The sequence below is a fragment of the Bos taurus genome, chromosome 6 (assembly GCF_002263795.3).
Source record: "Bos taurus isolate L1 Dominette 01449 registration number 42190680 breed Hereford chromosome 6, ARS-UCD2.0, whole genome shotgun sequence".
Classification (NCBI taxonomy): domain Eukaryota; kingdom Metazoa; phylum Chordata; class Mammalia; order Artiodactyla; family Bovidae; genus Bos; species Bos taurus.
Window position 1 is genome coordinate 25,111,129 of NC_037333.1, and position 26,490 is coordinate 25,137,618.

Here is a 26,490-nt window from a genome sequence, read left to right on the forward strand (position 1 = left end):
TTTGTTTATTATTGTTGATTTTCTATCAGAGTTTGGGGTAGTGTTGAATTTAAATTGCCTGAATTCTGATTATGGATGATTTTTCTAGTATCAGAGTCCAATACTTATGTATTAATAGTAGCCCAAGACTAGAAATGTAGTATATAAATAAACATTTCTTTTATGCAAGGTACTAATTAACTACAAATAGAAATTTTTCCATTAATATTTATTTAGTAGCTTTATATACAGTTGCTTTGAGATTTACATGTACCACCATATAGAGGAGCTGTTGATTCCTCCATACCAAAAATGTGTTTTTCATAATTGATGTCATAACAAAGTGAAACTCGTGTTTCTGAAAGGTTTAGCCCAGTCTACCATTTCTACCTTCGGTATGTTACAGGATAAAATGCTCTTTGGGCAGAGAGATTGTATCCTTGTTGTATACTCCTTGCTGACACTGGCTTTGTTGATGTGCTCTCCTGAGTTTTAGGCCTGGGAAGAGATTTTGGCTTGCTGAAATATTCTGCAACAGGTATTTTCGTCTGATTTCTTCTTATAAACAATGGAGGCTTGCCCTCTGAAATAGAAAAAGTCTCAATAAGACCATAATTGAGACATCCAAATATAGTAACTTCTGTCATGTCTTAGTAGCAAATGACATACAAAAAAAAAAAAAACTGTATGAAGTTTAGGTGGTTCAGATATACCCAAATTTCATAAAAATTATTTATTCTCATCTTTATTACCACCTGCTCATCTTTAATGGGAGAAGGCAATGGCACCCCACTCCAGTACTCTTGCCTGGAAAACCCCATGGACGGAGGAGCCTAGTAGGCTGCAGTCCATGGGGTTGCTAGGAGTCACAGACGACTGAGCAACTTCACTTTCACTTTTCACTTTCATGCATTGGAAAAGGAAATGGCAACCCACTCCAGTGTTCTTGCCTGGAGAATCCCAGGGACGGGAGAGCCTGGTGGGCTGCTGTCTCTGGGGTTGCACAGAGTCGGACATGACTGAAGCGACTTAGCAGCAGCAGCAGCATCTTTAATGAGCTATTTGTACTACAACATGCAGGATATGTTCTTTCAGTTAGAATCAAACATCATTTTGGTAGGAACCATTTAGAGCTGGTGATGGGCAAAGAATGGGGCCAGTGAGAGAAAGGTGAAGTATCTACAGTCCTGACAGACAAAAAAGCAAAGCAGACAAGCAGGTTAAAACAACTGCACTGATAAGACCTTCCCAAGGCCTGCATTGGCTACATCCAAGCAGAAAGAAGGATTTGGGGAGACAATGAATACCAGATCGGGAAAGGAGTACATCAAGGCTGTATATTGTCACCTTGCTTATTTAACTTATATGCAGAGTACATCATGAGAAATGCTGGATTGGATGAAGCACAAGCTGGAATCAAGATTGCTGGGAGAAATATCAATAACCTCAGATATGCAGATGACACCACCCTTATGGCAGACAGCGAAGAAGAATTAAAGAGCCTCTTGATGAAAGTGAAAGAGGAGAGTGAAAACGTTGGCTTAAAACTCAACATTCAGAAAACTAAGATCATGGCATCTGGACCCATCACTTCATGGCAAATAGATGGGGAAACAGTGTCAGACTTTATTTTGGGGGGCTCCAAAATCACTGCAGATGGTGATTGCAGCCATGAAATTAAAAGACACTTATTCCTTGGAAGGAAAGTTAGGACCAACCTAAACAGCTTATTAAAAAGCAGAGACATTATTTTGCCAACAAAGGTCCGTCTCATCAAAGCTATGGTTTTTCCGTAGTCACGTATGGATGGATATGAGAGTTGGAGAATAAAGAAAGCTGAGGACCGAAGAATTGATGGTTTTGAACTGTGGTGTTGGAGAAGACTCTTGAGAGTCCATTGGACCGCAAGGAGATCCAACTAGTCCATCCTAGAGGAAATCACTCCTGAATATTCATTGGAAGTACTGAAGCTGAAACTCCAATACTTTGGCCACCTGATGTGAAGAGCTGACTCATTTGAAAAGACCATGGTGCTGGGAAAGATTGAAGGTGAGAGGAGAAGGGGACGACATAGGATGAGATGGTTGGATGGCATCACCATCAATGGACATGAGTTTGGGTAAATGCCAGGATTTGGTGATGGACAGGGAGGCCTGGCGTGCTGCGGTTCATGGGGTTGCAAAGAGTCAGACACGACTGAGCGACTGAACTGAATACCTATACCAAAGGCCAAGGGGTATGATTTGGGGGGTTGTATATAAGTATCTAGACACGGTAAAATATATTTGTGACCTACAGATAAGACATGAATAATAGATGTCATCACTGTCAGGATTTTATGGTCCTAGGGTAAAGAATTTGTTAGGAGGAGTCAGATACAATAGACCATCCTTGGAGTGTCAGAGTAAGGGAATGTTTTCTAATTTCTAAACTAGTCTTATTATTGCCTCATATTAGCAAATAGCACTTCTTTTGGGTTTGATTAACCCCAACAGAAACCGCTGGGGTTTAGAGTGACCTCATGGATCTCTTAATCGATTGCTGTATCATTCCTGATGTAAGAAGGACTTGTAAGACAATTTGAGGCTTGTAAACATGCTTCATAGTGGCTGCTCTGTAGTCACTGTTGCTGTTTGTTTTAAAGCTAGGAGTTGGCGGAACCCACAGGGATATTTCATTTGGGCTGTTTTGGACCAAACCAGGGCTTTCCACAATTCTTGATAAGTCTTGTTCCCAATTGCAGGCTGGGGCTTGACTTCTGACAGGGACACAAAGCTCCTGCTCTACTGCTACTGTATTCAAGCTGTGTCTCAGGCATATGTTGTGGCTGATTGCCAAAATGTTACTGTTTTCTCAGGCTGACTTTGTTTCAAGTGAAAATCATTTAGTTCAATGACAGTTAAGCTGTGAAAAACCCAAACTGATACCACTGTTTTTTTTGTTAGGTCAGTGCAGGTCTTTTCCGGTTACTGGATTGAAATGACCAGACCTAGAGTTCCTGCTGTCTTGCTTCTCAAATAGTGTGAGGAGCCACTTTGCCTTTCAAAACAAAGTCAAAAATAGGTCAGATTTACCTCTACGAGAAATTCAGCAGATGCTGTCCCTTAAGAGTAGCTGTAAATCACTATTGCATTATACTCCCTTTAAAACCATAGATCCGTAATACCTGTGTCTCCAACTAGTTAGATACTTACTGGTTTCCTTATATCAATTCAGTAATTATCACAAACTGTACTTAACCTTTCAGTACTTCCTTATTTTCTTCAGATCCTTGACTTGACACTCTAAATCAATTGGAGAAACAAAATGAAATTCACAGATACAAATATTTTCTATAGACCGAACCATCATCATCACACTAAGAAATGTATGTTTCTTAAATAAACATCTCTTTTTTGATGCAGATAGCATTAAATGTACTTTCTGATGAAAAATTCTTCTGACTTGGAGTAAACATATGAACAGTACATCAGATATTTCTCACTAGGGTAGAGGAATTGACCCTATCTCCCAGTCTCCAATTGTATGTAAACTTCAAGGTGGCAACTGTTTGCAATGTAAAATTCTCCTCCATCTTAATGCTTTTTAAAGTGACATATTACTTGTTTTGAATATTTATTTTCTCCAAATTTAAGATTTACCCAACTTTTGCTTTTAAAGCAAAATGATTTTCTCTCCCAGCTTAAACAACATCTTACCATATTCTTTCACTATGATGTTACACATAAGTATGTATTTTCTTCTGTCATTAAAATTACAAGGCTTGAGAAAAGTTTCTGCTGAAATAATTCCTAATTCCCTTAATAGTTATTTTTCCCTCTGGTAGCCCCCAGGCATATGTCAGGGGAAGTTAGGTTAAGCAATATATTTTAATCCTGCATTGTTCTAGACAGAAAGAAAAAGTGATACCTATATGATATGCATTCTTGAAAAGTATACAGTAACAATGAAGTTTTGGTTTTCTTTATTGCTTCTGTTTTTCAGTAAACTGAGAACCACACTACATTTTCTTAGATTTCTGGGTGGCTCCTCTGAGTGGAAAGGGAACTTTTCTCAAAAAGGTAGGTTGTTGAGTAAGGAAGACATGGCCTCTGCCAACATGCTCTAAATAGTAGAATTTAGAATGATTTCTTTCATTTTCATAAATGTAATATGAAAAAACAAGCACATTGTTGTCATTTACTGAATAAGGAGGATACTTAAAACTTCAGCAATTTTAGTGTTTTGAAAGATAACCAAAAGGGAATTTAAAGTCTTTATGAGCCACATGCTCCATAACTGGCCATCAAGCCTGATTACCTCCTCTGTTGATGTCCTTCCTTAGAACTGGTTAGCACCTTTGATTTTGCTGATGAATTTGAGGGTGACTTGACTTTGGGTGGCCTCCCAGTCTCTGCTGCTGGTTCAGCTGAGGTGTTTCTTCTGAGACGAGTTAACAAGTTTATCTCAGCCAGTTCAGCATGAATCAAAGCTGAGACCCACTCCTTTTCTGATTTAAAAAAGAGAGGGGTCATGAAGGTTGTACTTATCATGTTGGCTAGAAACACAGGATTAGTTCTTTCACCCAGCACTCCAGTGTGAAAGGTAGCCTGTTTTCTGGGTAAGCACCTTTGTGTGAGTTAACGTTTGTGTAGAAAAGGTGGTTCACATCAACCTAGTTTCTCTCCACCTGTGATATGACAGACTACTCAGAATAGTTAACTCACGGGGGTACTTGTCCCTGAGTGGCAGTAGAATAGATTTTAAATATTGAGTACAGAATCCAGCCTTACAGGCCACTGCCAGATAAAAACAAAGATACCTATAAAAAATACTAAGTACAGGAGGAGCTCATGAAAATTAAAACTAATATTTTAAATAAGTTATAAGCATCTCTGAAAAGATACATATCAAAGCATTACTAAAATGGTGTCTGTGATAATTTTATTTTTCTTCTTTTTTTTTGGACTGGCTCACCTTTTTTTTTTTTTTAACTTTACAATATTCTATTCGTTTTGCCATATATCAACATGAATCCGCCACAGGTATACACGTGTTCCCCATCCTGAACCCTCCTCCCTCCCCGTACCGTCCCTCTGGGTCGTCCCAGTGCCCCAGCCCCAAGCATCCAGTATTGTGCATCGAATCTGGACTGGCAACTTGTTTCATATATGATATTATACATGTTTCAATGCCATTCTCCCAAATCATCCCACCCTCTCCCTCTCCCACAGAGTCCAAAGGACTGTTCTATACATTACCTTTTTTTTTTTTTGCCCAACATTAAGCACTCATTATTTGTATAAATTTTTTAAAGTTATATTCTTAAAAAGGAAAAATAAAAAATAAAAACTCCTTACCCCCAAATACTTCTCAGTTGCCTGCCAAGTAATCTTGAATTCCTGAGGTAAGGTATTCCAAATGCCTTTAATTCCATTTAAAATTATTAATCTGTCTGTAACACATGGGTATCTCCCAACTCTGATTACTACAGTGATTTTCAAAGGGTGCTCCCCGGACCAGGCTTATCAGGATCACTTGGGAACTTGTTAGAAACGCGTATTCTCAGGCCCCACCCACCTCAGAAGTTTTGCCTCAATCAGTCAGATAACCAGCTAGGTTTGAGGATAGCTGCTCTGTGTTATTTATGGTTTTCCCACTTGGGACTGGCATATATTTTTCATGGAACGAAACAAAAAGAGCCTAAAGGAGGCTGGGAGATGACTGACTTGATTGTTTTGGTGAGGAACTGGCAGAGGTGTTAGAATCTGGAACTTGGAAGGGTGTGCTCCTGCCATCCACATTGAAGAGGGGAAACAGGCTGTGTGGAGGGCTCCCAGTAGGCCAGAGATATGCTCAGGGAGAGCATGGGTGCATGGGCTCACGAGGAGAAGCACAAACCAGCTCTGGACACAAGTGTTTCACATCACCCACAGAAGTTCAGTTTGGGGCATGACCAGCTTGTGTGCAGTTGCATATACAGGACTCTGATACTGAACACTAGGGAAATAAAATTGCAGCATTATCTTTGCAAATCCAAGGTAGAAAACTTCAGACATTGGCACATTTCCTAGTTTCTGGCCATAAATTGAGCTCAGTATTCACAAATACATAATCTCACCTTTTGAACTTGCATGGAGCAGCCACTGTAGAACTTCTGCCAGAGAATCAGTGCGTAAAATGTTACACAGCTTTTCCAGAATCTGACAAAGAATATTAGGGTTACATAGTGAGCAGTTTATAAGGTTTCCTTTACTGTCTCCACAATCTTGTCGTCCCAAATGTAACTCTGTACACAGTATTCAAGTCAACTGGGATTTTAACTTGGAAGCCAGATTTCAAATAGGAAAAAAAACATCTTCAGTACAAATACAGTTGACTCTTGAGCGAGGCAAGGTTAGTCTATTGCCAACCCTCCAGGCAGTCAAAAATCCAACTATAACTTAGAGTCAGCCCTCTGTATAGGTGGCTCCCCCATATTCTAAATTCGACATCCATGGATGCAACCAACCATGGATCATGTAGCACTGTCATATTTACTACTGAAAAAAATCCACGTATAAGTGGACCTACGCAGTTCAAACTGCAAAGGGTCAACTGCAATAGTTTAGGTTAAGCCATGCGGTTTTCTCTTGTTTTGTCTCTTCAGTACCAACATCTTATGGAGGAGTGATTCACTTTTCTTCTCTTTGGGAACTGATCTTTCCTACTGCATCATGGGATTCTCTGGTCACAGAACTGCCCCATCAGTTTTGCTCCTCTCTGTAGTGAGTGAACCTAGCTGGATTCATCATTGTTCCTCAGGCCCCAGAACACAGTGATTGGCCCAATCAGATAGGAATATAATTCTCTTTAGTCAATCAGAATCCTTCATTGACTTCTTTTTCATTTGGCAGCTAACTGCTGTGTTGGTGATAGAGGAAATAATAAAAATGGACTACCAGATCAGATCAGATCAGTCGCTCAGTCGTGTCCGACTCTTTGCAACCCCATGAATCGCAGCACGCCAGGCCTCCCTGTCCATCACCAACTCCCAGAGTTCACCCAGACTCACGTCCATCGAGTCAGTGATGCCATCCAGCCATCTCATCCTCTGTCATCCCCTTCTCCTGCCCCCAATCCCTCCCAGCATCAGAGTCTTTTCCAATGAGTCAACTCTTGGCATGAGGTGGCCGAAGTACTGGAGTTTATTAAAAGTTCAAAATATTAAGCACATGTAATATTTCCAGATTTACCCTAAATTGTATCTGCTTTTGGAATTTAGACATACCTGAAATTTAAACCTGTCTCCTGAACATCAGTCCATCTGTGGCCATAGACATACTATAGGTAATTTGAACCCCAAATACCTAAAACTCCACCCATCTTTTTTATTTATAAAACTTGCTCCAAACTTGCTGTCCCTTCTGGTTCCCCATCTCAGTGGACAGCACCTGCATATGTTTAATGTATGTCCAAGCAAGACCCTGGGATTCACCCTAGATGACTCCCTTGTCCTTTTCTGTCACACTGCCAAACAAGTTCAGTAAATTCTTGTAAATATGTCTCAAATCTCCATTTCTCTTTATCCCCACAGCCTTGCTTGACACAGTGTAAACCATCAATTCTTGCTTGAGCTACTGAAACATATTTTTTCCTAGACTTTTTGCCTGAAAACTTTTATTAAAATACTATTAATTCAACAGATATCAATATTTGTGTCTATCATTGATTTAGGTGCTGGAAATACAGAATTTAAAGGGCAGAAAAATCTGCTGTCCTGTATTCAGCTTTGTTTTATTAAGATTCCTGTCCTTGATGCCTTATCCTGGAAGAAAACAAATTAAATTTGTTTCTAATTTCATGGCAAATCAATGGAAATGGCAAAAGTAGAAGAATAGCCCTGTGGTATTTTCCAGGCCACTCTGCTTCTCACGGTTTTGTCATCAATATAGTGATTGCACATCACCCCTGGCTTCTTCTAACTCATAGGTCATTTACTGATCAGCTCTCAAAGAATGTAATTAATCATTTCAGTGAAAGAAAATAGAAGATGTCTTCCTCAGAACTCTGCTTTCTCTTCATATTTATTCTGGAAAGCAGTTATAAGTGGTGATAAATAAAGTGGGTGATTTTGATCTACTGAAATTTGATTTTAGGATTTGAGAGTGTAGATCTAGATTAGCCACAAATGTGGGTCAGAGCCCCCTATTCTTTTACTAAGGTGTGACCTTTCTGGTGTCTCAGCTGTATCCTTAGTGTGTTCACCAAGGTCTCTTCACTCTAGCAGATCACAACTCCAGTATCTTTAAGCAGCACATTCCCTCCCATTAGCTGTCTTCTGCCAAGTCTCAGACTCCCATCCTGTGCAGGTGCAGTCTATATTGGGCTAAAGACTCAGGCAATCTTGTACAGATTTCTGAAGCTCATTCTCTGTACAGGTACTTCTTCAGTATCTTAATTTGCAAATTCCAGCCACTTCAGCATCTCCAAATTCTAAACTCTTTTTTCTCTAACTAATGAAGCTTTTACTCCCTTTTTGGCCTCCACTTCTCTGTGCCGTGATTTAGGAATGTGTCCCAGGAAGAAATCTGCAAGTAAAAAACGAGAGCAGGCCTTGGATTTCAGGCTGAGTAGTTTTAACTCAATTCAGTTGTCAATAGGAACCATTAAAGAGTTTTAAGGATGCTAGTGATGTGATTTTTTTGTACATTCATGGTGTTCCCAAGTTATGGATTGAATAAACCTGCCTCTTACTTTGATTTCCTGATCCAGATAGTTTGGTATGCAGATGGTGTTCTCTTTGATGGCAGTCTTGGTACTCGTCACCTCTGAAGAAGAAGAACTAGCAGTAGAGCATGACTTTGGAGTCAGTGGTGGATTTTTTACCTTCATTTCATCCTAAATCATAGGTATAATATAATCAATATGCATATGCATCCACTTATATTTTCTATGAAAATTGAATGTAAAATGAATGAGAAATGTAACTGAGACACATACATGAAAGTAAGAAGAGGTTAGTTTTAATCCTCCCTTAAAAAGCTCATTATCAAATATTTACATTTGAAGATGGAACAAATTAATGATATGTTATTTACCTTTTATAAAACCATTTTAAACCCTTGGTTTAAAAGATAATTCTACAATGTTTAATGTGTAACCATCATTTATCCTGCTGCTTCTGGTAACAGCCAACTCACAACACATGAGATTTTCTATTGAGATTGTTCTTTTATGACTGGAGAAAGTCAGCCAAGAGTTTTTATGCTCTCTGTGAAGAAACTACATGGTATGAGCCACTGCTTCCTGGCTCTGCTAAATGACAGCTGAGAGCTGGAGAATTGGAGGAGTAAACACAGGTACTTCCCTTGGTTAGTTGGAAAAGGAGATAGAAAGGCTATTTTTTTGTTCTGGGAGGTGAATATACTGTTTGCAGTCTTTTTAAAAAAACTGTATTGTCTATTCCAAGAGAGGCTTTTTCATCTTCAGAAGAAAGTAATACATAAAGGTATACAGAAGCTGGTAGCTGAATGTGTCAGCTAGGGACTGCAGTGATTACAATCTCTAAAGCAGTATTCAGTTGATGTTTAATGAAAATAAGGGCTTCCCAGGTGGCTCAGTGGTAAAGAATCCGTCTGCCAAGCAGGAGACATGGATTTGATCCCTAAGTTGGGAAGATCCCCTGGAGAAGGAAATGGCAATGCATTCCAGTATTCTTGCCTGGGAAATCCCATGGACAGAGGAACCTGGTGGGCTACAGTCCAAGGGGTCACAAAAGAGTTGGACATGATTGAGCAAGTAAACAACAACACAAGAGAAAATAAAGCTGTATTGTATATACATATTGTAAATGCACTCTTCTGTTAAGGTTTATTATACAGACATTGTTTAGGGGAATAGCAATATTATATATGTATGTATGTATATATATACACACACATTTACATAATGTATATATATGTGTATGTGCATGTATATATTTATGTTCAACCCTGCACTGAACACAGCTAAAATGGTAGATTAAAATACTTTTTAAGTTTAAACTGTTGCATGAATAACTTAGGAATTAATGGGTCAAAAAATAAAATAGAAATGAGACACTTGAGGTGTAGGGTGTACAGTAGTCATTTTTTTGCTGAGATCATTGTCTTATTCCAGAAAATGAAAACTTTCCTTTTGACAGTCTTAAAGTTCCTGAAAGACGGGACCCAAATAAAGGCCAACAAAGATATACACCTTCAAGGTCAAAGTGACCTAGAAATGCAAAGTCCTTGAAGAAATATAGCCTTAGATCAAGCTTGAACTTGGGTAAATTGGTCGAGGCTGGTAGGGCCTCAGGGTTCCTACAGAAGCAAACACCAGTTCTCTGGAAGAAAATGCATTTATCATGATCTTCAGATTCCTATAAATGATTTTTCATAAATAATGTCTAATAATTAAATCATGAGTCAAAGAAGAAATTATAATGTGAATTAGAAAAAGGACTTGTCATCAAAATGGCTCCTTCTTACAAAAACACCAGAATCACAACTAACTGCCAAACAACCATCAAAAAAGAAAAAAAAAATGTAGGGTGTACCAAAAAAAACACCCTATACACAAAGATAAAGAAGAAACCACAACAAGACTGTAGGAGGGACACATGCGTAAAATCAAATCTCATATGCACAAGGTGGATGATCCACAAACTGAAAAATAGTTATACCACAGAAGTTCTCCACAGGAGTGAAAGTCATGAGCCCCACATCACGCTTCCCAGCCTGGGGGTCTGACAACAGTACGAGAAGGCTCCAGAGAATCTGGCTTGGAAGGCCAGTGGTATTTGATTGCAAAAATTCCACAGGACTGGGGGAAAAAGACAATCTACTCTTGGAGGGTACATACAAGGTCTAGTGTGCGCCGGGACCCAGGGAAAAAAGCAATAACTGATAGAAAAAGGAGACAACTTAGAAGGGTGGGATTGTGTGTGGAGGGGAGAGGGGCTCGATGGGAGGAAGGGTTAGGAGGGTGAGGACATTATACTTATAGCTGATTCATGTTGTTTTACAGCAGAAAATAACAACATTGTAAAGGAGTTATACTCCAGTTAAACAGTAAATTTAAAAAATAAAAACCATAATGTGATGGAAAAAAGAAAATCAGTAAGGTTATCAAAGACTTGAGCGACATTATTAACCAACTTGACCTAATTGATATTTACATAGCACTCTCCCAAGAACCAACATTCTTTTTATAGACATTCTTTTTATAGACAATGTTCAAGAGTGAACATTCTTTTTATAGACATATGGAAAATTTATCAAGGTTGGACATACTCTGGACCATATAACATCTCAATAAATAAAAAGTTTCAAAGTAAAGGGTGTTCTCTGACCATAATGGAGTTAAATTGGAAATCAATCATATAAAGATAACTTTAAAATCCCCAAATATTTGGAAATTAATGTAATTTTAAGTAACTCATGAGACAAGAGGTTTAAAAGAAAGTAGGTAGTATGTTGAGCAGAATGAAAAGGAAAACTCAGCAAGTAAAATTTGGAGGATGCAGCCAAAGCAGTGTTTGTAGAAAAATTATAGTAATATAGGAAAGTGAAAGTGGAGAGGGAAAAAGTTGGCTTAAAGCTCAACATTCAGAAAACTTAAGATCATGGCATCTGGTCCCATCACTTCATGGGAAATAGATGGGGAAACAGTGTCAGACTTTATTTTTTGGGGCTCCAAAATCATTGCAGATGGTGACTGCAGCCATGAAATTAAAAGACGCTTACTCCTTGGAAGAAAAGTTATGACCAACCTAGATAGCATATTGAAAAGCAGAGACATTACTTTGCCAACAAAGGTCTGTCTAGTCAAGGCTATGGTTTTTCTAGTGGTCATGTATGGATGTGAGAGTTGGACTGTGAAGAAAACTGAGCGCCGAAGAATTGATGCTTTTTGAACTGTGGTGTTGGAGAAGATCCTTGAGAGTCCCTTGGACTGCAAGGAGATCCAACCAGTCCATTCTGAAGGAGATCAGCCCTGGGATTTCTTTGGAAGGAATGATGCTAAAGCTGAAACTCCGGTACTTTGGCCACTTCATGTGAAGAGTTGACTCATTGGAAAAGACTCTGATGCTGGGAGGGATTGGGGGCAGGAGGAGAAGGGGACAACAGAGGATGATATGGCTGGATGGCATCGCTGACTCGATGGACGTGTCTCAGTGAACTCCGGGAGTTGGTGATGGACAGGGGGGCCTGGCGTGCTGCGATTCATGGGGTCACAAAGAGTCGGACACGACTGAGCGACTGAACTGAACTGATGCCTATATTAGAAAGGGAAAATGTCTCAATTCAACACATAAGTTTTCATCTTATATAAAGACATGAACCAAAGTCAGTGAAATAGAAACAAAAAATAGAGATCATCAATGAAATGAAATGCTGATTCTTTAATAATAAAACTAATAAACCTCTAGGAGCATCAGGAAAAAAAAAAGACAAGTTACATACCGATACCAAGAGTGAGAGACAGAACATCTGCAGATTATATAATATTTTAAAGGATATTTTATGAATGACTTCTTATCAGTAAATTCAACAACTTTGATGAAATGGACACATTTTTTGAAAAACATAACCAAAATCTTGATTTCAAGAAAACTCCAGGTTCAGATGGTTTCACTGCAGAATTCTACTAAACTTTTAAACAAAAAATAATACTAATTATACATAAAATTTCCTAGACTATTAAAAAGGAGTTTCCAACTGATTTTATAAACCCATTTACCAAAACCGGGAAAGACATTCATTACCAATAAACTACAAATATCCCTTATGCACATAGACACAAAAATGCTAACCACTGTTTTATGAAATTAAATATATAAAAAGAATAATACATCATAATCAAGTGGAGTTTTCCCTCAGCAGTGCAGTCTAGTTTAACATTTGGTTAACCAATGCAATTCACCATTATTAACAGACTAAAAAATAAAAATCACATGATCATTTCAAATACATGCTGAAAAAGCATTTGGCAAAATCCTACCCCCATTTCTGATAAAAACTCTCAGAACACTAGAAACTGCTTCAGCCATGTAAAGGGCACCTCTGGATAAAGTAAACCAATACCACAATGGCAAAAGTCTGAATGTTTTCCCCCTGTGATTAGGTACAAGGCAAGAATGTCTGCTGTCCTCACTTAAATTCAGCATTGTACTAGAGGTTAGCCATTGCAGTAAGGCACAAGAAGCAAATAAACAGCATGTGAGTTTGAAACCATAGGAAAAAGATTTTTAATTTGGGATTTATAAAAATTGTACATTTTGATTCTTCAAAAGACACTAATACCTAAAAAAACAGTAAGCCTCAATTGGAAGAAAACATTTGCTAAATGTATGTGTGACAAAAGAATTTTATCTAGAATATATAACAAATGTTTAAAACTTCATGATAAAAAGACCAACACCCCAATTGAAAAAACTGACAAAATATTTGAACATATACTTTATGTAAAAAAAATACATGGATGGCAAGTAAAAACATGAGAACATGTCATTGGACAAATGTAAATTAAGACCACAGTGAGATACCATTGCACACCCACTAGATTGGCCAAATAAAATATTGGTCATATTAAGTTTTAACAGGATATGCAGGAAAGAAAACCATTATATATAACTGGTGAGAATGTAAAATCCTATAATCACTTTGGAAACTTTGGCAGTTTCTTAAAAATTTAAACATACATGTGCTGTAAGACCTGGCCTCCCTGGTGGTTCAGACAGTAAGGAATCTGCCTGCAATGCAGGAGACCCAGGTTTGATCCCTGGGTTGGGAAGATCCCCTGGAGGAGGAAATGGCAGTCCACTCCAGTATTCTTGCCTGGAGAATCCTGTGGACAGAGGAGCCTGGCAGGCTACAGTCCATGGGGTTGCAAAGAGTTAGACACGACTGAATGGCTAACACACACACTACTGTAAGACCCAGTCATTCCACTCTTACTTATGTACCCAAGAGAAAAGAAAATATATATCCATACAAAGATTTGTACACAAATGTTCATATCAGCTTTGTTAAAAACTGGAAACAACGTAAGTCCATCAACAGGTGAACATATAAACAAATTGTGAGATACCAATATAATTGAATACTACTAGCAATAAAAAAAGGAATGATACGCATAACAAGATGAATGAGTCTTAAACATGCTGAGTTAAAGAAACCAGATTTTTTAAAAGATCACTGTAAATTTCATTTACCTAAAATCCTAAAAAATGCATGGTAATCTTTAGTGACAGCAGATAAATGTTTGCCTGTGGGAGGGCCAGGGTCATGAGAAAATTTCGGGAAGTCTTTATTCTCTTGATTTCAGTCTGTGAATAAGTATGTCAAAATTCATCAATCTGAACTCTTTAAAAATGTACATTTTATATCATGTTAATTATACTTAAAGCTGTAGGAAAAAAAAATATTGTGAAAAACTCTTTTCCAGAAAGATATATATGTGAAGAGAAGGAGAGGAAATGATAGAAGTCAAAACCAAATAGGTAGCTATAAATAGTTGATTCTTTACCTTTTTAATTACTAAGGGATTATCACTGGAAGTTTTGAAGCACTCCTTGACTTTTCGACAGGGCTCTGAAATGACAGGAAAAATATATTTATTTAGATCAAACTGAAAAATAATTTCTACCACATGATACATCCATCACTTGCTGAAATGGATGAGAGTACATCTGAATTTCAATTAAAGTCAACCCAGGTATCTGTTTATAAATACTAGAAAACCTGCAGGTAGAATTGTACTTTAACAACATAATAAAAGTGTATTTATAAAATGAATTCTATGCCCATGAAGAAGCGATAAAGAAATACTACAAGAACTTTCTTGATCTGGGTAAACTGGTTCTTAAAAAGTATGTATTTCAGTATAAGACATGTTTTCTTTGTTTTCTGTCCATATGACTGTCACTTTCTCTAACTAAAGAGATTACATGTGTACTCTTTGCCCTGTAGACAAAAAGAGATGTGTGTTGAGTTATAATTACATTCTTTATTCTATGTACTTCATCTGTCTTGCAACCCTGCCAATTTCACATAGCCATCTAATTAAATTACCCTTAATTACACTTAAATATTTGCTTAATTTCCTTTTGCATTCATTTAAATATACATTCTGTGTGATGCTGTTTCCCCCCCCCCCCCACTGAAGCCATAGTTAACAAAACAATTTTTTAAAAGCTGAAAAGATTTTGTGCATATACACAGTAGTAACTGAATTCATTAGTTCTAGCTGAGGAAAGATTTTTTTTTTTTTAATATAAAGTTACCTCTCTCCAAGTAGTGAGAAGGAAGTTATGGATAGTGATTCTGCTTAGTGTCCACTTGTGGGAAACAGAAACCTCTCATCTATTTTAAGCAAAAATGTAAATAATACATAGAATTTAGCTGTTTATAATATTACAGTTGGAGCAGTGAACTCTTTATATAGATTTTTCTTAATTGGTGGAAAATTGCTTTACAACATTGTGTTGGTTTCTGCTGTACAACAATGTGAATTGTCACATATATACATAAATTATCACATATATAAAAATTATATATATCCCCTTTTATATAAATATATATATCCCCTGTATAGTCACAACAGCATGAATTGTCATTAATATAAATACATTATTATATATTAATATATAAATTATCATATATGTATATCCCCTTCCTGTTGAGCCTCCCTCCCCTCCACTCTCCCCACCCCTCTAGGTCATCACAAAGCACCAGGCTGGGCTCCCTGTGTTATATAGCAACTTCTCACTATCTTACACATGATAGTGTATATATGTCAGTGCTAGTAGAGAATAGACTTATGGACACAGTGGGAGAAGGTGAGAGTGAACTCTGTCTTGATCTTCACAAATCACTTCAAGAACAATACCATGTGCCTGACCCACCAGGGCAGGCACAGCCTTTATCACAATTGGAGGAAGGAAACTCGGGAGGCCATGGCCATGTCAACTGCTGTCACAATATCCATGAGGCTAAATCTTAGGCATTGGATCACTGTTGCAATCAGAAGATCACCACATTGGCTGACTTTGCCTTTTAACACTCATAAATCCAGCATCTGAACACTGAGATGCTGTCTTAGGAAAGCTCCATGTCTCCAGCCACACTTGATAGCAGACAGCAGCTAAAAAGATGACTTTAGCCCTACGTCTGCAGTATAAGTCTTACCAGATGGCAACTCCTCATTCTCATCAAGGGACTCTTGCAAAAGTAATTTGTAGGTTTCTAGGTTCTACAATACAAGAAGGGACACTAGAAAGATGGTCGAATAAGTGGGTTTTAATTCTTCATTGCTGGTGAAAAGGATGAAATGAATTAACTCATGTGAAGACTCTAGAATGGAATCTATTCGTCTTACTGTTACCTTTTAGAAGATATATGTGTTTTACCACATTATGCCAAAATAATTTTCATGTGCCCTGAAAGTGTTAGTAATAGTTTGTAATTATAAAGGACAGAGGGAAAAGTACTGGATATAATTTCTACCATCTAGAACTCCCTGTACGACATAATGATTTGATATATGTATATTGTAAAATGATTATTGCATATTTTTTCTTGTAATGAGAAATTTAAAAATCTACTGTGTTAACTTTCAAATATATGATATAGTATTACTAACTACAGTCATCATGCTGTACTTTTGAGTAATCACTTTAAATTTAACTTAATAAGCATGAATTAATTGAATTAAATGTTTGCTAAAGATCAGGTTCTGTTTCAGGACCTGGGAGAATAGTAAAACTGGGCCCTGACTTTAAGGAGGTGACCATCCAGTGAGGAAAAGGTAAACATGACATTCTATCCTCACTGCATTTCCCTGATGCAGTTTTGGTCTGGAGTAGTTTCTCTACCAATGTTGGCTAACATTCATTTTTGGTCTCTCTCAGGTACTTTTGTAGGGCTTAGAGACTAGAACCATGCCAAATTTGGCTTGGGCACAATTAATAATAATGATCTTTTTAAATCATATTTATTAACAGTATTGAACTGAATTGAGATTAGATGAGTGGAAATTTTTATAATGAATAACTATTTCACAGTGGGAAAATGTCATGACTATTTGAAAATGACTACAGCTATGTGAGCAATTATATAGATATTTTCCCTCCTGAGAGTTGGCAGGAAGCCTCAGAAAAGATTTCATGAATTGGGAGGGACTCACCAGAATGAGGCCGTGGGGGCACTTTGACCCCATTAAGGGCTGGCGAGACAGGGCTCTCCGTGGCCACAGCACTGGGTGGGTAGCTGCATCTGGCATATGGTATCTCATCTTTCTGTGAGTGGTGGGACTGGCCAACACCCCACAATGTTCTAAATGAGTTCTCATCATCATTCACATTACAGATTGGAATGTTATTCAAACCTAAGTGAGTACAGATAAGAAGAACAAACCACCAGGTTAGGTTTTTGGCAGGTTTTCTTTGAATTCCCAACAATTTTCAAACTAGATATTATAAAATGTATGTAAAGATGTCAGACTTCAGATTTTATGAACCAGTGCTGGGTGGACAATCTTTAAAAGTCTGTGTAGCAAATTATGTTCACAACACATCCCTTCTTAAAATGTCCTACCATCTTGTTAGCTTTGAGAACCAAGGCCCACATCTTTGGTCTTTGGTCTGGGAGTTAAGTGGAGTAGATTTACTGCTATCCCAGACAGACCTCTCATTTCCCATGTCTTAATAATGACTAAGAGGGACTATGTTAGCCCTCTTTAGGAATATCAGATTTAGATTTTTGAAAGCATCTAGAATGTCTCAACGTAACAAGGCCCCATAAAAGACACATTGGCTCTTCTGTGCTGGCAAAAGAGAGAGTCATTAGAGTGAGGAACAGGAGGCAGGACAAGGTAAGTTGTGTGGGAAGGAAGGAAGGAAAACCTAGAAAAAAAGGAACCTCCTTCCTCAGAGCCTTCTGGGTTCATTCATTCTCCTAAAATAGCTATTTGCTTTTGGCTCATATTGAATTATATCCAGGCCCTCTTTTTAGTATCAATGCCATGTTATATAAAACTGGGCAGCTTAGGAAGCATATGTGTGCAGGACACAGCTCTGTTAATAAGTGAATTATTAGAGACAGATGGCTGCTTTGTTTCCCAAGAAATTGCACAAGAAGCTTCTGGATAATGTTTTGCAGTGAGAATTAGTAAATTTGACTAGGATTATGGTATATACTAAAAAGAGAAAATGGCCAAGGACTTACCTGTGAAGGGATTCCAACATTTACTGCAGAATTAAAAAAAAAAAAAAACAAAAAAACAGAAACTACAGGAATAGAGGAAAAAATTCAGGAGTGTACAGTATGACCAAAACTAAAATTTCAAAATGATAAAGAAAGAGAGGGAAAGGTGGAGAGAGGGAGGAAAGGGGGAAAGGGAGAAAGAGGAGAAAAAAGAAAGGATTGAGAGAGAATGAAAGACTGAATGACATGCATGGTTCTCCAGGCTGGTATTTAACATGTAGATGTTAACACGACTGTACAGGTTGTCAAAAATTGAGATACTTTCATACCACTGCGTCAGTTGCTGCCCTGAGCTTCCTGAGTGGCCCCTTTGGCACCTCTCCAGGTCCCTTTCCTATCAACCAAGTAATCCAGGGGTAAGTGCCTGCACAGGGGTTGTCTGCAGGCCTCTTCTGTCCTGGCTCCAGTGCTGGCATCTGGTCCCAACAGTCAGTGCCTGTGCCTCACCAGTGGTTCGGTGTTTTGAATAACACCCCTGTGTTTACCGACTGGAATCATCAAGTAGTCCGAATATAGAGGAGAGAGAGACATTCTAGGACTCTGAATTACCTCACCTTTGATGTGGCAGACCCTTCTGGGATGAGGAGTGTGCCTGACTAGAAAACAGCTTCCATTTCTAGCTGAAATATGGCTGCCTTTGCTCTCAAACTGAGGAGCAGACATCGGGGATTTGAGGCTCATGTTCACAGAGTGTTGGTTTCCTCCTCTCCACTCTTGCCACAAAAGGTCTTGGAGTGTACCTTGTTAACCTCACTTCCAGAGGTGCTCAGACCCTGAAATCACAGCATGACAATTGTTTAGACAAGGGGTTCTAGACATTTTCTTGCACATCAAACGTTTCTCCATCATCTTTGTTTGCCCTGAGTTGTGTCTTATGTCAGAAGAAAGACATTAAGAATGTTACTTGTTAATGTGAGGCTAATTTTACTTTAAGACCAAATTTTTGTAAACATTAAAATCAAGATAGACATAAGCGGAACAGATAAAAATTTTTCCCTGCAAAAATTGAAGCACTTGTGAGAAACATAAAACATCACCAACATAAAATATATGACATGATTATCAATCAATTTTGATGTAATAAAATGTTAACTTTAAAATAAAACAGCCACAAATGTGCTTTACATTCTGTTTACTGTAAATGAGGACTTTTCATATTGTACTCTTAAGAAAACCAGCATCTTAAATTTGTATCTTCTGAGAGGATGGTAAAACTTGAAGGAGAAAAAAAATCCCATAGCAAAAGAATGATATTACATCTACAGATAATAAACTGGAGAGTTTTGGACATGTTATTTGCTGTATTCGGTAATTAATGATTTTTCTTCAACCACTCAACAGTTGTTTATTAGACCCAGTGTCATAGGCCTAAGATGTAAAAGATAAATAGCCCACTTAAAAACTGGGCAAAAGATCTGAACACCTCATCAAAGAAGATTCTGTCCATGGGATTCTCCAGGCAAGGATACTGGAGTGGGTTGCCATTCCTTTCTTCAGGGGTCTTCCCGACCTGGGGATCAAACCTAGGTCTCCCTCATTGCATGCAGATTCTTTACCATCTGACCCACCAGGAAAGCCCATCAAAGAAGATTATCAGATGGCAAATAAGCATTCATATGAAAAGATACTCAACATCATTTGTCATTAGAGAATTGCAAATTAAAACAATATGATACTGCTACACCTGTTAAAAATGGCTAGAATCCAAAACATTGACAACACCAAATGCTGATGAGGATGTAGAGCAACAGGAATGCCCATTCACCATTGATGGGAATGCAAAATGATACAGGCACTTTAGACAACAGTTTAGAAGTTTCTTACAAAGCTAAATATAGTCTTATCACAGGATCTAGCAATCGCTTTCCAAGTTTACTCAAAGAGAGTTGAAAACACATCCACACAGAAACCTACAAATAATGTTTATTCATAATTGCCAAAAATTGGAAGTAATCAAGGTGTCCTTCAGTAGGAATGGGTAAACAAAATGTGTATCTCCATACATTGGAATACTGTTCAGTGCTAAAAAGAAATGAGTTTTCAAGCCCTGAAAAGACATGTTTAAGGAAACTTAAACAGGCTTCCCAGGTAGCTCAGTTGGTAAAGAATCCACCTATAATGCAGGAGACCCTGGTTCAATTTCTGGGTTGGGAAGTTCCCCAGGAGAAGAGATAACCTACCAACTCCAGTATTCTTTCCTGGAGAATCCCCATGGACAGAGAAGCCTGGTGGACTATGGTTCATGGAGTCTCAGAGAGTTGGACACGACTGACAACTGAGCGACTGATCTGATTTGAGCTACTAAGCACAGCACAGCAAGCACATATTACTAAGTGAGATCAATTTGAAAATGCTACATACTGTGTAATTTTAAATATGTTACATTCCAGAAAAAGGATAACTAGAGATTATAAAAAAGATCAGCAGTTCCCAAGGGTTCCAGAGGGGAAGTGGAGGAGTAATGAATAGGTAGAGCATAGGGGATCTGGGAGGCAGTGAAACCTCTGTACTGTTCAATACCATGAAAATGGATACATGACATTATGCATTTTGTCAAAACCCACAGAACTATACAACAGAGAGTGAACTGTAATGTAAACTATAGACTTTAGTTAATAATGTATAGTATTGGTTCATCAGTTGTAACAAATGTACCACACTACTGCAAGATTAATAATAGGAGAAGCTGGGCAGAGGGATATGGAACTCCCTGTACTTTCTGCTCAGTTTTTCCATAAGCTTAAAAACCGCTCTAAAAATATTAGCAATTGAAAAACAACTACCTCACTAGAGCTTCCCTGGTGGATCAGTCGGTAAAGAATCTGCCTGCAGTGCAGGAGACCCAAGAGGTGCAGGTTCAATCCCTGAGTCAGGAAGGTTCCCTGAAGAAGGAAAAGGCAACCCACTCCAGTACGCTTGCCTGGAGATTCCCATGGACAGAGGAGCCTGGTAGGCTACAGGCCATAGGGTCGCTCACAGTCAGACACGACTTAGTGACTAAACCACCACCACCTCAAACTAGCAACATTTTGTTGTTATTAATAATGGCCCACATCTTACTCTCCTTCCTATTGCCTATATTGATTTCAGCACTTTTAATTGATAATTCATTGCTCAGTGATTTTAACAGATAGCTTTCAAGTCCATTAATTGGCTTGAAATAATATTTATCTATTAAAGATTTCTCTTTATAACAAGAATTGATTTTGGACTGTAACTTTTTAAGACACAAATCTAGAAGAAATGAAACGATCATTCATTCTCATAAAGGGTGGATTTTTTTCCTCTCAAAACAAGAGAAAAAATAGAACATATTACTAAAGTAAGGAATTAATAGAAGTAGAGACAAGGAAATATATAACTTACTTACTCATAAGTATTATCTTTATTAGAGAAACAGAAATCTCACTGATTTTGTAAGGAAGTAACTAAAAGTTTCCCTAAACCAGTATTAGAGAAATCCATCAATGGAAAACACATATATATGATGGATGGATTCAGTAGACTAAATCAACTTTAGTTACTTCTACAAATTTTCCATGGATTATTTACTAGGGACCAAACTCCTAGGTTGGGAAGATCTGCTGGAGAAGGGATAGGCTACCCACTCCAGTATTCTTGGGCTTCCCTTGTGGCTCAGCTGGTAAAGAATCTGCCTGCAATGCAGGAAACCTGGGTTTGATCCCTGGGTTGGGAAGATCCCATGGAGAAGGGAAAAGCTACCCACTCCAGTATTCTGGCCTGGAGAATTCCATGGACTGTATAGTCCATGGGGTCGCAGAGAGTCAGACACAACTGAGTGACTTTCACTTTGAAATACAGTCATATGATAAATAGTAGACATATTTTAAAAGCCAAAAAAGTTTAAAAAACAACACAAGGGGGGAAAAACACACTTTCTAGTAGTCTAGCTTCATAGGTATTTACTATATAATAGACAGTAGGAGTTGTCAGCCTCTTTCCCCACCGTGCTACACATGACGGTAATGTTCACATGGAAGACGCATTCCCATCACATGTTCAGATTTTAAAGAGCATATCCCCAAATGGTGAGAAGCAGAGTACTAAAAACATGTTTTAGTCACCTAACTGTGGGTGTCAGTAACTGCTGCTCAGCAGAGCTATATAAATAGGCTCAAACTCCAAGCTTTCCACTCAGGTAAGAACAGGACATTGCAACTAAATGCCAGTGATAGTGTTAGAAAACTTACCCTTCTTTATATTAATCCCTTTTTAAAACTAAACAATTTGCAAATGTGAACATTTAAACTATTCTTACTAAATATCTTGGGTCTTGCCTGACTCAGTTCAGTTCAGTTGCTTCGCTCAGTCATGTCTGACTCTTTGTGACCCCATGGACTGCAGCATGCCAGGCCTCCCTGTCCATCACCAACTCCTGGAAGTTACTCAAACTCATGTCCATTGAGTAGGTGATGCCATCCAACCATCTTATCCTCTGTCGTCCCCTTCTCCTCCTACCTTCAATCTTTCCCAGCATCAGGCAGGGTCTTTTCAAATGGGTCAATTCTTTGCATCAGGTGGCCAAAGTACTGGAGTTTCAGCTTCAACATCACTCCTTCCAATGAATATTCAGGACTGATTTCCTTTAGGATGGGCTGATTGGATCTCCTTGCAGTCCAAGGGACTCTTCAAGAGTCTTCTCCAACACCACAGTTCAAAAGCATGAATTCTTCAGCACTCAGCTTTCTTTATAGTCCAACTCTCACATCCATACATGACTACTGAAAAAGCCATAGCCTTGACTAGACAGAACTTTGTTGTCAAAGTATGTCTCTGCTTTAATATGCTGTCTAGGTTGGTCATAACTTTCCTTCCAAGGAGTAAGCGTCTTTTAATTTCATGGCTGCAGTCACCATCTGCAGTGATTTTGGAGCCCCAAAAAAACAAAGTCTGTCACAGTTTCCACAGTTTCCCCATCTATTTGCCATAAAGTGACGGGACCAGATGCCATGATCTTAGTTTTCTGAATGCTGAGCTTTAGGCCAACTTTTTCACTCTTCTCTTTCACTTTCATCAAGAGATTCTTTAGTTCTTCACTTTCTGCCATCAGAGTGGTGTCATCTGCATATCAGAGGTTATTGGTATTTCTCCCAGCAATCTTGATTCCAGCTTGTGTTTCATATAGCCTAGCATTTCTCATGATGTACTCTGCATGTAAGTTAAATAAGCAGGGTGACAATATATAGCCTTGACATACTCCTTTCCCGACTTGGAACCAGTCTGTTGTTCCATGTCCAGTTCTAACTATTGCTTCTTGACCTGCATACAGATTTCTCAAGATGCAGGTAAGATGGTATGCTATCCCCATATCTTTAAGAATTTTCCACAGTTTGTTGTGGTCCACACAGTAAAAGGGTTTGGCATAGTCAATAAAGCAGAAGTAGATGTTTTTCTGGAACTCTTGCTTTTTTGATGATCCAGCAGATGTTGGCAATTTGATCTCTGATTCCTCTGCCTTTTCTAAAACCAGCTTGAACATCTGGAAGTTCACGGTTAACATACTGTTGAAGTCTGGCTTGGAGAATTTTGAGCATTACTTTATTGGTGTGTGCTGGTCAGGAAGCAACAGTTAGAACTGGACATGGAACAACAGACTGGTTCCAAACAGGAAGAGGAATACATCAAGGCTGTATATTGTCACCCTGCTTATTTAACTTATATGCAGAGTACATCATGAGAAACGCTGGGCTGGAAGAAGCACAAGCTGGAATCAAGATTGCTGGGAGAAATATCAATGACCTCAGATATGCAGATGACACCACTCTGATGGCAGAAAGTGAAGAGGAACTAAAAAGCCTCTTGATGAAAGTGAAAGAGGAGAGTGAAAAAGTTGGCTTAAAGCTCAACATTCAGAAAATGAAGATCATGGCATGTGGTCCCATCACTTCATGGCAAATAGATGGGGAAACAGTGGAAACAGTGGCAGACTTTATTTTTCTGGGCTCCAAAATCACTGCAGATGGTGATTGCAGCCATGAAATTAAAAGACGCTTACTCCTTGGAAGGAAAGTTATGACCAACCTTGACAGCATATTTAAAAGCAGAGACATTACTTTGCCAACAAAGGTCCATCTAGTCAAGGCTACGGTTTTTCCAGTAGTCATGTGTGGATGTGAGAGTTGGACTGTGAAGAAAGCTGAGTGCTGAAGAATAGATGCTTTTGAACTGTGGTGTTGGAGAAGACTCTTGAGAGTCCCTTGGATTGCAAGGAGATCCAACCAGTCCATCCTAAAGGAGATCAGTCCTGGGTGTTTATTGGAAGGACTGATGTTGAAGCTGAAACTCTGATACTTTGGCCACTTCATGTGAAGAGTTGACTCATTGGAAAAGACCCTGATGCTGGGAAGGATCGGGGGCAGGAGGAGAAGGGGACGACAGAGGATGAGATGGCTGGTTGGCATCACCGACTCGATGGATATGAGTTTGGGTGAACTCCGGAAGTTGGTGTTGGACAGGGAGGCCTGGCATGCTGTAGTTCATGGGGTCATTGTAAGTCGGACATGACTGAGTGACTGAACTGAACTTACTAGTGTGTGAGATTAGTGCAATTGTGCGGTAGTTTGAGCATTCTTTGGCATTGCCTTTCTTTGGGATTGGAATGAAAACTGACCTTTTCCAGTCTTGTGGCAACTGCTGAGTTTTCCAAATTTGCTGGCATATTGAGTGCAGAACTTTCACAGCATCATCATTTAGGATTTGAAACAGCTCAACTGGACTTCCTTAACCTCAATGGGAATTCCATCACCACTTGCCTGACTGCCTTATTATAAAACCTAGGCTGAAATATCTTAAGAGGATACATCCAAAAGATTTGCTGAGTCAAAGTAGCCAAGTTCTGTTTATAATTCTATTTTAATTGTGAGTCTAAAACTGTGCTTTCATCCTGAAGAACAGAAGAAAAACCTGTATAAAGGTAACTCTGTGGGAAAATCTAATTAAAATTACCATTCACCACTCGGAATCATGTAAGGACTGGGAAAAATATTTCCTCTTCTAAAGCCTCTAAAATCTACCTATATATTAGTAAATTATTAAATTTTATCTAGACCACATGACACAAAATCCTCAGAATAGGTAGTTTTAAAAACGTTATTAATCAATCTAGTCCTGGCCATTAACTTGGAAAATACCATGCAGATGTGAATTAAATACAGATTTAATTTAGTCCAAAATAGCACATATGCAAAATGTATGCTTACAAAAGAAGACAACGATAGCTGATCAATGAGCAGCCAAGTTACTCTGAATTCCTTCAGATGTGAAGACTGTTATTTAGGTGAGGAATGCAGAACCATTTTACATTTGCAGAGCCCCTAGCCACCCAGATCTTCCCATCACTTCCTCCCTCACCTTGTTCATGGCTTTGTCTGGTAAGACTTTCTCCAAAAGGCTTCCTGTGTATGTGTGTGTGCTCAGTCATGTCCAACTCTTTGCAACCCCATGGACTGTAGCCCATCAGGCTCCTTTGTCCATGGAATTTTCCAGGCAAGAATATTGGAGTGGGTTGCCATTTCCTTCTCCGAGGGCTTCCTACCCCTCTCCAAAGTCATTTCTACCATTATCCCATTCTCTTTCCCTCAACCCTCTTTAAATTGTCTTCATAACTCATAATGTATGTCACTCTGACTTTTTTTTTTACATTTCTGTGTTTATTTTTTGCTTCTCTCAGTAGGATGTATCAAGCAGGCAGTGATCTAGTCCAGTTTTCCACCTGTCACATTGTTTATGCTCAATAAATATTAAGTAAAGCTTTTCAAAGAATGAATGTTCTTATCCCACAAATTCAGCATTTTTTATTTGTTGATCTCTCAAAAATAGGTGTTTTACTTTAAAAGGCAATGCCCCATTTCCTCAAAACAGATTTAATTGGCTTTTATGTAGTCTTGAAAAAGTCAGCTCAACTGTGGTCCATCAACTAAATCAAACCTAAAACTTAAAAAAATTATTTTAATGATGAATTTAAAATTATACCTGAGGTCAATTTTAAAGGAAGGTGGTCTGGCTGACAGGAACTCAAGGCTTGTGATACCCTTCAAGCCTTGTAATGGGTCTATCTTCAGTTGTCATTGATTTCCTGAAATCTTTGTACTTGAGCTGGGAATCCTTAATTGGCAGAGACAGACTAATGTCCAAGGCTTCCAAATGAATGTAACTGTCTCCCTCCAGTTTCTCCCACTCTTGCTCCAAGGGCTGAGCCCTATGTGGCTCCCTGGTTGTTAAGATACTCTATATAGCTTAG

The 26,490-nt window shown here is 38.5% G+C and overlaps 1 protein-coding gene across 2 annotated transcripts; it reads right to left on the reverse strand.

Annotated features, from left to right (window-relative positions):
• Window positions 1–189: 189 nt before the first annotated feature.
• Window positions 190–26,490, reverse strand: C6H4orf17 (chromosome 6 C4orf17 homolog). Of its 2 annotated transcripts, NM_001080323.2 has the most exon segments (9): window positions 200–562; window positions 3,220–3,263; window positions 4,279–4,468; window positions 6,080–6,161; window positions 8,695–8,838; window positions 14,494–14,558; window positions 17,152–17,352; window positions 18,785–19,003; window positions 26,223–26,469. In NM_001080323.2, coding segments are annotated over 8 exon segments (1,050 nt in total). In that variant the 5' UTR covers window positions 18,912–19,003; window positions 26,223–26,469; the 3' UTR covers window positions 200–365.